Source organism: Oncorhynchus mykiss, chromosome 22 (genome assembly GCF_057628025.1).
Source record: "Oncorhynchus mykiss isolate SJ-2025 chromosome 22, ASM5762802v1, whole genome shotgun sequence".
Classification (NCBI taxonomy): Eukaryota; Metazoa; Chordata; class Actinopteri; order Salmoniformes; family Salmonidae; genus Oncorhynchus; species Oncorhynchus mykiss.
Genome location: NC_143043.1, coordinates 11,993,710 through 12,006,531, shown reverse-complemented (window position 1 = coordinate 12,006,531; position 12,822 = coordinate 11,993,710). Strand labels below are relative to the sequence as shown.

The 12,822-nt window shown below is 43.6% G+C and overlaps 1 protein-coding gene across 4 annotated transcripts in view; it reads right to left on the bottom strand.

Moving 5' to 3' along the window:
• The window catches only part of kdm6a (lysine demethylase 6A), a 92,913-nt gene that overhangs the window by 60,598 nt on the left and 19,493 nt on the right, over positions 1-12,822 (bottom strand). The window contains exons 6-7 of one of the 4 annotated variants that reach the window (XM_036958693.2): positions 6,226-6,291; positions 1,551-1,671 (exon numbers count right to left, since the gene is read on the bottom strand). In XM_036958693.2, coding sequence (XP_036814588.2) covers positions 1,551-1,671; positions 6,226-6,291 — 187 coding nt within the window. Of the gene's footprint in view, positions 1-1,550; positions 1,672-2,096; positions 2,205-6,225; positions 6,292-12,822 lie in introns of those variants that run through there. The other 3 variants (XM_036958694.2, XM_090215476.1, XM_036958695.2) reach the window with 3 other exon arrangements.

Genomic DNA, 12,822 nt, shown 5'->3' with positions numbered 1-12,822 from the left:
GTCCAGTATAAAGAAGTTAGAGGTAGTTTTGCGAGCCAATGCTAGTCTATGGATATTTGCTAGCATTCTAACTTCCTTCATACTGGACACAGAGACATAACATTTTTATACACAAGTCGGACTTTGGGAAATTAAAATCCCAAAGTATCCCTTTACTCCCAGACATAGTGCTGTTGCTGCCCTAGGTCTGGGACTTCAGAGAGAACATGGCTCCTCTGACCTCTTTCAGTAGCACATGAATCAGACGCAAACATGTGTATCCATCCACAGCCAACCCAGCTATGTAGTGAAGCTACAACAAGTATTTACAGTAAGTCACAATCTAGTACTGGGAAGTATGGGAGCAAAGGAAACAAAACATGAGGTGGACTGTATTTCTTGAGGAAAACAGTCATAATGTTGGAAAATGTTGGAAAACAAAATGCCTTAGGTTGTCACCCAGAGTCACATTTGTTTCACTTGCAAGCTATAGCACATAATATTTTACAAAAGTACGCTAAAGGGCCATAGAGAAAAGTCTGCTTCTTGTTTTCTTTATTGCCAAGGAAAATCTGGTATTGTAGTATCGCGATACGGGTATCGTGACAACACTACTGTCTAGGGTGATGGAATTCAACATGCTGGGAGGGAAAGCTGCAGCTGAAGCGGCCTTATTTGGACAGATTCCTCAGGACTATGACCATTAGCAAATATACTGCATGCAAACCATAGTTACAGCCTTGGCTGGCTGTAAACGACTACTCAGAAACAGTCAAAAGCAGACAGACTACTACAGCTAACCCTTCTATGAGCTCTACTGGGAATAAGAGCACACCTATCAAATGCACATGAACACACCTAACACCTATCAAATGTATGGCAGCTCCGACACTGTCTGGGTCAGAAGCCCTCAGGTTGGTGTGTGCATTTCTCTGTCTGGTCTGGACAAAACAAAAGTATACATTCACAAGGGAATAGAAACAGAGAGCCACCCTGGCTTATAGTGTCAATGGCACAACACAGGTCTACACACCCGCCAAACAACACACTATTCTTACACTTAATCCAGCAGGGAAGATAGCCTGTCTCATATTTTACCATAGGGTCATAGAGGACCTGTTTTGAACAGGTAGAGAGGCTGCTAACCCCATTAGTTACCGAGGGCAGGGCCTGTTGATATTTACATGACATTTCAGTCATTTAGCAGACGCTCTTATCCAGAGTGACTTACAGTAGTGAGTGCAATGATTGTCATACTTTGTCATACTTTATTCATACTGGTCCCACGTGGGAATCAAAACCACAACCCTGGCATTGCAAAGGCCATGCTCTACCAACTGAGCCACGAGGGACTGGGGCACTGGGGCACTAGGTCACTCCTGGTCCGGGAGGGCTGCTGTGTGTGCAGGCGATGTCCATAGGGGTGTGTACAGTGCTAGCTATGCTACATACCTAGGCTTATAATGTGCTGTAGCAGTTATAGTAGTAGCAGCAGTAGTACCAATAGTAGTAGTAGAAGCAGTTGTACTAATAATAGTAGTACTAATAGCAGTAGTATTAGCAGTACATACCTTTAGACTTGACTCATAATCGGTGTTGCCTTTAAACATGAGGCCCAGTCTCATGTGGATCTCCGTGGCTCGGGAGAAACTGGGGTCAACATAGAGCACTTCCTGAAACGCTTTTATCGCCCTGCACACACACAGAGACACAAGAGGAGAGGGTTAAACATGGGGTGGAACAAAACACGACACATTAAAAAAAAAAGACTTTCATTCACAAAAGCAAAAATGTGTGGAAATAACCTAAGGGTGCTTTTTTTCATGGGATAAAAATAGAGCGAGTAGCTATGGCAAAGAACTAAAGGACTGTTGATTCTGAATGCTAGAGCATCCCTGAATTGTGTGGGTGTGTGTGAGTGAAAGAGCAAGCACCGCTGTCACCAAAATTACCCCCACCCACAACCACCCCGATATAAACCAAAAAAAATAAGACACCCCATATAGGCTACAAAACAATCATACTCCACTCTACTGCTCCACCCCTCTCCTATACAAATACACACATCTTACAAATAAACACCAACTATAACAACGTACACAAATAAATACACTCACAGTGCGGTTGTGAAAACAAAGGCTATCGTATGTCACCACGGAGGTCTGCCACAGCAAGAGAGACTACAGTAGAAACACTGATCTCACTGCTGAGGCTGCCTGTGCACTGCTCGCTCGCACGCACGCACGCACACACGCACGCACGCACACACACGCTGCTGTGCTGAAGCAAAGCACTCTGAACCCATTGGCCTCTCTCCCCCTCCTATCCCTGTTCCAATCCTTCCTTCCTCCCGCTCTCGTTCATTTGTTCCCTCCAGAGAGCTAGGCGCTCCAGCTTCTCTAGGCTGGAACAGATTGGCAGAGACACAGAGCAAACGGCAGACAAGCTAACAGAGAATACCTTCTACAGGACAGACAGATAAGAGGCAGAACACTAAACAATACCAAGTGTTCTCTGACTGAACCCCAATTATACCAGAGTTAAGCTATTAGTGACAAAGTCGTGTTGTATTATGAATCTGACGTAGGCCATATAACCCACTGCTTTAGCCCTGTAGCTCTCCAGGAACAATGTTGGTGACTAGGACAGGGAATTCCCAGGGAACTAACGATAGATTATAACTATACTTTGGTGCCGATACGGCATGTATTGCCATACACAGGGCTGCGCACAATTGGCCCAGCGTCGTCTAGGGTTGGCAGGGGTAGGACATCATTGTAAAAAAACATTTGTTCTTAACTGTCTTGCCTAGTTAAAAAAAAAAATAATAATAATAATTGCAATTCGATACTGTGATTTTATTGCGATTTGATGTTCCAAACATATTGCTCACCATGTCTGCTGCAGAGAGATAAGAGAGAGAACTACTTTTGATCAGTCATGGCAATAAAAAGGGCTGAAAACAAAAATGGTGCAGGTACAGTCAACTAGCGCAAAAATAATATCCCGATATGTAACTGTCAATTTTCCCCCCATCTCTATTGGTGACCACTTCTCTGGCCCTATGAGGTAACATTACATCTTTCAGCTCTGAATTCCTCAGAAGTCTCTAGCTGGTGATGTAACATGTCCTACATTGAGGGAGAAACCCAAATGACCCGCTTCTCTGTATCCCCCCCCCCCCATGTGGAACTCCCTTCCCCTGGGAGAGAGAAGGGCTATACTATATACAGTACCAGTCAAAAGTTTGGACACACCTACTCATTCAAGTGTTTTTCTTTCTTTTTAGTACTTTCTACATTGTAGAACAATAGTGAAGACATCAAAACTATGAAATAACACAAAAAAGTGTTAAACAAATCAAAACATATTTTGTATTTTAGATTCTTCAAAGTAGCCACCCTATGCCTCTTGAGCATTCTCTCAACCAGCTTCATGATGTCGTCACCTGGAACGCATTTCAATTAACAGGTGTGCCTTCTTAAAAGTCCATTTGTGGAATTTCATTCCTTCTTAATGCATTTGAGCCAATCAGTTGTGTTGTGACAAAGTGGGTATACAGAAGATATCCCTATTTGGTAAAAGACCAAGTCCGTATTATGGCAAGAACAGCTCAAATAAGCATAGAGAAATGACAGTCCATCACTATTTTAAGACATGAAGGTCAGTCAATCCGGAAAAGGTCAATAACTTTGAAAGTTTCTTCAAGCGCCATGATGAAACTGGCTCTCATGCGGACCGCCACAGGACAGGAAAACCCAGAGTTACCTCTGCTGCAGAGGATAAGTTAATTAGAGTTACCAGCCTCAGATTGCAGCCCCAAAAAAGCTTCAGAGTTCTCCACATCAACTGTTCAGAAGAGACTGCGTGAATCAGGTCTTCATAGTCGAACTGCTACAAATAAACCACTACTAAAGGACACCAATAAGAAGAAGAGACTTGCTTGGGCCAAGAAACACAAGCAATGGGCATTAGAACGGTGGAAATCTGTCCTTTAGTCTGATGAGTCCAAATTGGCGACTTTTGGTTCCAACCGCCGTGTCTTTGTGAGACGCAGAGAGGTGAACGGATGATCTCTGCGTGTGTGGTTCCCACCATGAAGGATGGAGGTGGTGGTGTGATGGTGTAGGGGTGATTTGTTGGTGACACCATCAGTGATTTATTTAGAATTCAAGGCACACTTAACTAGCATGGCTACCACAGCATTCTGCAGCAATACGCCATCCCATCTGGTTAGCGCTAAGTGGGACTGTCATTTGTTTTTCAACAGGACAATGACCCAAAACACACCTCCAGGTTGTGTAAGGGCTATTTGACAAAGGAGAGTGATGGCATGCTGCAACAGATGACCTGGCCTCCACAATCCCCCGACCTTAACCAATTTGAGATGGTTTGGGATGAGTCAGACCGCAGAGTGAAGGAAAAGCAGTGCTCAGCATGTGGGAACTCCTTCAAGACTGTTGGAAAAGCATCCTCTTGAAGCTGGTTGAGAGAATGCCAATCGTGTGCAAAGCTGTTATCAAGGCAAACTGTGGCTACTTTGAAAAATGTTAAATATATTTGGATGTTTTTAACAAATTTGGATTACTAAATTATTCAATGTAGAAAATAGTAAAAATAAAGAAAAACCCTTGAATGAGTAGGTGTGTCCAAATGTTTGACTGGTACTGCTCAGTGACTTCTAACAAGTCAATTCATAAAATTTGTCCCTGCTAGAGCTGCTGGTCAACTGTAAGTGCTGTTATTGTTAAGTGAAAATGTCTAGGAGCAACAACGGCTCAGACACGAAGTGGTAGGCCACACAAGCTCATGGAACGGTACCGCCAAATGCTGAAGCGCGTAGCTCGTAAAAATCGTCTGTCCTCGGTTGCAACACTGGAAGCAACATCAGTACAACTGTTTGTCGGGAGCTTCATGGTCAAGAAACCGCATACAAGCCTGGGGGGGAAGGCCCTTTTTCTGTTTCAGCATGACCATTTTTATTTATTTAACTTTTTTATTTGACCTTTATTTAACTAGGCAAGTCAGTTAAGACCAAATTCTTATTTTCAATGACGGCCTAGGAACAGTGGGTTAACTGCCTGTTCAGGGGCAGAACGGCAGATTTATACCTTGTACAATGTTCCAATATCTACTGGAAAGCCTTCCAAGAAGGAATGGAGGCTGTTAGAGCAGCAAAGGAGGAAACCAACTCTATATTAATGACCATGATTTTGGAATGTGACGTTCGACAAGCAGGTGTCCACATACTTTTGGTCATGCCGTGTTTGTAAACTTGGCAGGCTGACAGCACTGGAGGCACTCAAGGTCAAGGCAGGGGAGAAGGGGGGGCAAGGACCAGAACTAGGGTTGGTGTTGGCCAGCTTGTCCAACACCTATCCAAACTGAAAAAGATCTCCTGGTCAAAAAAGTTGCACTTAAAACAATGGAGCACTCAAAAGTGTGCAAGTATCTATTTACTGTTATAGATGAATGCCTCACAAGCTAATGGAATGGCTGGAGTTGACCGATGCAAAACACATTTCTTTTTAATAAGGCCTAAGCATCTCATCATGCTCGTGGTATACATTGCTAATGGATGGCTCCCCAATGCAATCATTAAATCAAGCTATATTTATACAGCACACTTCAGATGTAGAATGCAACGCAATGTGCTTTACAGGGGGAAAAAAAATATTTAAACAATTCAAATAAATGACATACGCAACAAACATAAGAGAAAAAAAGGACAAACTAAAAAAACACTAAGGAAGAGTAAAGCTAAAAAGATGTGTTTTAAGATCACAGTTTCAGCCCTGCTCAGGTTCTCTGGCAGGCTATGCCTCTCCATGCCTCTTAGTCATAGGCTTTGGGATAGTTAAAAGGCCAGTACCAGAGGACTTGAGGGACCTACTGGGTACATAACTTAAAAGCATGTCTGACTTGTATTTAAAAACCCAATAGAAGAACCTTAGATCTAAAACTCAGGCAGCCAGTGCATTACCCATTACCAATAACACTTTTTGGAGAAAAGCAAAACAAAAATTGCCTGATCGGATGGCTTAACTGTTGGCTTTATAACATTTAGATCCAATATGGCTCCTAATCATGGCAGTAACATTAGCTGCATTATTCTTGATAAAACAACTAACACGTAGATGCATAATGACTGCCTGGACAACATTTAGATTCAAGATGACAGCCAGTTGCATCAAAGACACATCCTCGCAGTATTACTCCTTATGGAAACTAATAGAGGGGGCCTACCTTCTCTGTCCTGCCTGGGCCTCTGAGGAGGGGGGCTGCACTGGCCTAGACAGGGAGAAAGGGGACCTACAGTAGTCAATATCAGGCAATGCCACAGACACCTAGCAGCACTACACAGCCTCAGCAAAGCACTTACTCAACAAGGACCCAAGTACAGTAATACATTCCCCATCACAGGTATATGGGGAGGGAGGGTATTTAGTTACTACTCCTCTGGTGCAATGTAGGAGATTTGAATTATTCAGTTAGTAATTTATATAGTGGCACCTCTCCTACTAGCTACTTGAAAATTGAAAAAAAACAGTCTATTCTCTCGCTCCAAAACCATTGTTTTAATTCCTTAGTCTAAGACGTTGGGGAGGGGGGTGCTAAACTGACATCTGGAATGGTTTTTAAAAAGGGTCATACTATGGATAATTTAGCTGATTTGGAATTTTAAGTCAACTTTAGGTATAATAAAACATTTAAAGATTGGGATAAAATATAGATTTTGGGCCATTATTACTAAAGCCATAGAACGCATTGAATAACACATTCATAAATGGCAAAAAGGACAGCAAAAAAAAAAGTCGTAAGAAACAAGGTTTTGAAATGTCTGTCATAAATCTAGGATTCAAATGTATATATATATATATATCTGTCATAAATGTCTGTCATAAATCTAGGATTAATTTTTTTTTTTAATTATATATATATATATATATATATATATATATATGTCATAAATCTAGGATTAAAATAGATATATGTCTGTCATAAATCTAGGATTAAAAATATATATATATACATATATGGGCTCCCGAGTGGCGCAGTGGTCTAGGCACTGCATCTCAGTGCAAGAGGCATCACTACAGTCCCTGGTTCGAATCCAGGCTGTATCACATCCGGCCGTGATTGAGAGTAAAATAGGGCGGGCACAATTTGCCCAGCGTCATCTGGGTTAGGCCGGGATAGGCCGTCAATGTAAATAAGAATTTGTTCTTTTAACTGAATTGCCTAGTTAAATAAAAAAAAAAAAATATATATATATATATATATATATATATCTCTATCTATCTCCGGAGCGCGCACACACACACACACAAATAACTCACGCCCTGACCTTAGTTCCTTTTTTATGTCTACGTTTTAGTTTGGTCAGGGCGTGAGTTGGGGTGGGCATTCTATGTTGTGTATTCTAGGTTTTGTATTTCTGTGTTTGGCCTGGTATGGTTCCCAATCAGAGGCAGCTGTCGATCGTTGTCTCTGATTGAGAACCATACTTAGGCAGCCTGTTTTCCCACTATGGTTTGTGGGTAGTTGTTTTCTGTGTCTGTGTTTTACCATACAGAATTGTTTCGGTTTTCATTTGTATTCAGTGTTCGGTTATATTTCATTAAAATGTGGATACTTACCACGCTGCGCATTGGTCCGATCTTTCCTACTCCTCCCCAGAAGAGGAGGAAAACCGTTACAGAACTACCCACCAAAAAAGGACCAAGCAGCGTGGTAACCTGGCGCAGAGGGTTCTGGAATCCTGGACTTGGGAGGAGATACTAGAAGGCAAGGGACCCTGGGCACAGGCTGGGGAATATCGCCGCCCCAAGGAAGAACTGGAGGCAGCGAGAGCTGAGCGGCGGCGATTTGAGGTAAGGCAGTGCAACAGGCAAGAGAGGCAGCCCCCCCAAAAAAATGTGGGGGGGGCACACCGGGAGATTGGCGGAGTCAGGCAATAGACCTGAGCCAACTGGTCAGGCACCATGTTATGCGGTCAAGTGCAAGGTGTCGCCAGTACGTGCTCTTAGTCCGGTGCACTATAGGCCAGCCCCCCGCAAATGCCATGCGAGAGTGGGCATCCAGCCAGGGCGTATTGTGCCGGCCCAGCGTGTTTGGTCTCCGGTGCTCCGTTTCGGCGCAGGATCGGCTCTGCGTGCTGTGTCTCCGGAGCGCTGGGAGGGTCTTAGTGCGTCCTATGCCTGCGTTTCGCACGTGCCGGGCGAATGTGGGTATTGAGCCTAAGGGAGAGGTGCGAGTGGGTATGCACCAGATCTCCAGTGCTCACCCACAGCCCGATTCAACCTGTGCCTGCACTCTGGAGGGTCCGGGCTAAAGTGGTCATCCAGCCTGGAGGAATGGTGTCGTGGCTGCGCACCAGAGCTCCAGTGCTCCCCCACAGCCCGGTCCATCCGGTGCCTCCTCCACGCACCAGGCCTCCTGTAGCTCTCCCCAGCCTGGTGGGTCCTGTCTCCTCCCTCCAGGTTCTCCTGTCTGTCCAGAGCTGCCCGTCACTCCGGCGCAGCAGGAGTCGCCCGCCTATTTGGGGCCCACTGCAAGGGTCCACAATCCGAGGTGCCCACCCAGACCCTCCCCTATGGGTTTAGATTTTGCTTCCGGAGTCCGCACCTTTTATATATTTATATACATATATACATATATACATATATACATACATACACACACACACACAGTCACGTCCTGACCTTAGTTCCTTTTTTATGTCTCTGTTTTAGTTTGGTCAAGGCGTGCGTTGGAGTGGGCATTCTGTGTATTCTAAGTTTTGTATTTATGAGTTTGGCCTGGTATGGTTCCCAATCAGAGGCAGCTGTCGATCGTTGTCTCTGATTGAGAACCATACTTAGGCAGCCTGTTTTCCCACTATGGTTTGTGGGTAGTTTTCTGTGTCTGACCATACAGAACTGTTTCGGTTTTCATTTATTTCTCTTGTTCCTTTGTGTTCGGTTATATTTCATTAAAATAGGGACACTTACCACGTTGCGCATTGGTCTGATCTTCCCTACTCCTCCTCAGAGGAGGAAAACCGTTACACACACACACTACACCTACCCATTCAAGAGTTTTTATTTGTACTATTTTCTACATTGTATAATAGTGAAGACATCAAAACTATGAAATAACACATGGAATCATGTAGTAAACAAAAGTGTTAAATCAAAATATATTTGAGATTCTTCAAAATAGCCACCTTTTGCCTTGATAATAATCTTGGCATTCTCTCAACCAAGCTTCATGAGGTAGTCACCTGAAATGCATTTAAATTAACAGGTGTGCCTGTTAAAAGTTCATTTGTGGAATTGGAGATTTTTGGTTCCAACCGCTGTGTCTTTGTGAGATGCGGTGTGGGTGAACGGATGATCTCTGCATGTGCATTTCTGTAACTTCTTCAAGACTGTTGGAAAAGCATCCAGGTGAAGTTGGTTGAGAAAATGCCAAGAGTGTACAAAGCTGTCATCAAGGCAAAGGGTGGCTATTTGAAGAATCTCATATAAAACATATTTTGATTTGTTTGACACTTTTCTGGTTACAACATGATTGCATTTGTGTTATTTCATAGTGTTGATGTCTTCACTATTATTCTACAATGTAGAAAATAGTAAAAATAAAGAGAACCCCTTAGGTAGGTGTCCAAACATTTGACCACACACACAGAGAGAGATAGAGAATGCATTCGTTAAGAATTCAGACCCCTTGACTTTTCCCACATTTTGTTACGTTACAGCCTTCTTCTAAAATTGACTAAAATGTTTTTTCCCCAATCAATCTACACACAATCAATCTACACACAATACTAATAATAATAATTTATTCAAAACAAAATGACTGAAATCACATTTACATAAGTATTCAGACCCTTTACTTAGTACTTTGTCGAAGCACCTTTGGCAGCAATTACAGCCTTGAGTCTTCTTGGATATAACGCTACAAGCTTGATTACACCTGTATTTGGGGAGTTTCTCCCATTCTTCTCTGCAGATCCTCTCAAGCCCTGGCAGGTTGTCTGGAGACCGTCGCTGCACAGCTATTTTCAGGTCTCTCCAGAGATGTCCGGGCTCTGGCTTGGCCACTCAAGAACATTCAGAGACTTGTCCCGAAGCCACTCCTGCGTTGTCTTGGCTATGTGCTTAGGTTCGTTGTACTGTTGGAAGGTGAACCTTCACCCATGTCTGAGATCCTGAGAGCAGGTTTTTATCAAGAATCTCTCTGTACTTTGCTCCATTCATCTTTGCCTCAATTCTGACTAGTCTCCCAGTCCCTACCGCTGAAAAACATCCCCAAACCATGATGCTGCCACCATGTTTCACTGTAGGGATGGTGCCAGATTTCCTCCAGACGTGAAGCTTGGCATTCAGCCCAAAGTGTTCAATCTTGCTTTTATCAGACCAGAGAATCTTGTTTCTCATGGTCTGAGAGTCTTTAGGTGCCCCTTGGCAAACTCCAAGTGTCTGTCATGTGCCTTTTACTGAGGATTGGCTTCTGTCTGGCCACTCTACAATAAATGCCTGATTGGTGGAGTGCTGCAGAGATGGTTGTCCTTCTGGAAGGTTCTCTCATCTCCAGAGGTACTCTGGAGCTCTGTCAGAGTGACCATCAGGTTCTTGGTCACCTCCCTGACAAAGGCCCTTCTTCCCCGATTACTCAGTTTGGCCGGGCTGCCAGCTCTAAGAGTCTAAGTGGTGCCAAACTTCTTCCATTTAAGAATGGAGGCCACTGTGTTCTTGGGGACCTTCAATGCTGCAGAAATGTTTGGGTACCCTTCCCCAGATCTGTGCCTCGACGCAATCCTGTCTCAAGAGCTCTACGGATAATTCCTTCGACCTCATGACTTGGTTTTTGCTGACATGCACTGTCAACTGTGGGATCTTACATAGGTGTGTGCATACAGGTGTGTGCCTTTCCAAATCATGTCCAATCAATTGAATTTACCACAGGTGTAGAAACATCAAGGATAATCAATGGAAACAAGAGGCACCTGAGGTCAACTTCGAGTTTCATTGCAAAGGGTCTGAATACTTATGGATATCTTTATTTTTACAATTTCTAAAAACATGTTTTTGCTTTGTCATTTTGGGGTTTGCGTGTAGATATGAGGAACTTTTTTTATTTAATAAATTGAAGAATAAGGATGTAATGTAACAAAGTGGAAAAATTCAAGGGGTTTGAATACTTTCCGAATGTACTGTCTGTATGTATGCATGTATTTTACACACACACACACACACACACATACACATACACACATTAAACTTATTTTTGGGGGGTAGGCACAAAACTACATTCATACTTTCATTCTTTTATTTTACCGGTAACCTTCAGACAAGTCCCGTGACTTCTGGGCGCAATAGAACAAAACGGAGAACACCATCATGTTTGTGTGAATCTCCCCGTTCCATAGAGTGGTTGTTCGTAGGTCAAACCATTTGGATGCTACAGACGTTTTCGTGAAAAGACCTTACACCCGCAGATGTGAAGTGCGACACTGGCGGATTGAGACGCATCCAATGCCAAACTGATATCTCTAGCTTAAACTGAAATAATTTTATGGACATTTTCTTGTTATGAAACTTATATTCAAATCGACTTTGGGGGGGTTAAATACCAGCTTTAGCAGTGGGAGAAAACAGTGAGCGACAACGATGGCCGTGAACTGGATTACACACACAGAGCACCCACTGCAGTGTCGACAGCATCAAAACAAAGCCACCCCTGTCAAGACTGTGTGCATGTGTGTGTGCACATGTGAGTGTGTTAGTTTGCAGAGTAATACACCCCGCCACACACAACAGAGCATATCACACTACATCCTCTTCCTCTCCCCACACTTTAACCTTTCATGACTATAACCTGAGCATGTACAGTCGTGGCCAAAAGTTTTGTGAACGACAAATATTAATTTCCACAACGTTTGCTGCTTCAGTGCATTTAGATATTTTTGTCAGATGTTACTATGGAATACTGAAGTATAATTACAAGCATTTCATAAGTGTCAAAGGCTTTGATTGACAATTACATGAAGTTGATTCAAAGACCTCTTTTTCAAGACCTCTGCAATCCACCCTGGCATACTGTCAATTCACTTCTGGGCCACATCCTGACTGATGGCAGCCCATTCTTGCATAATCAATGCTTGGAGTTTGTCAGAATTGGTAGGTTTTTGTTTGTCCACTTGCCTCTTGAGGATTGAACACAAGTTCTCACTGGGATTAAGGTCTGGGGAGTTTCCTGGCCATGGACCCAAAATATCGATGTTTTGTTCCCCGAGCCACTTAGTTATCACTTTTGCCTCATGGCAAGGTGCTCCATCATGCTGGAAAAGGCGTTGTTCATCACCAAACTGTTCCTGGATGGTTGGGAGAAGTTGCTCTCGGAGGATGTGTTGGTACCATTCATTATTCATGGCTGTGTTCTTAGGCAAAATTGTGAGTGAGCCCATTCCCTTGGCTGAGAAGCAACCCCACACATGAATGATCTCAGGATGCTTTACTGTTGGCATGACACAGGACTGATGGTAGCGCTCACCTTGTCTTCTCTGGATGGCCCAAACAATCGGAAAGGGGATTCATCAGAGAAAATTGCTTTACCCCAGTCCTCAGCGGTCCAATCCCTGTACCTTTTGCAGAATATCAGTCTGTCCCTGATGTTTTTCCTGGAGAGAAGTGGCTTCTTTGCTGCCCTTCTTGACACCAGGCTGTCCTCCAAAAGTATTCGCCTCACTGTGTGTGCAGATGCACTCACACCTGCCTGCTGCCACTCCTGAGCAAGCTCTGTACTGGTGGTGCCCCGATCCCGCAGCTGAATCAACTTTAGGAGACGGTCCTGGCG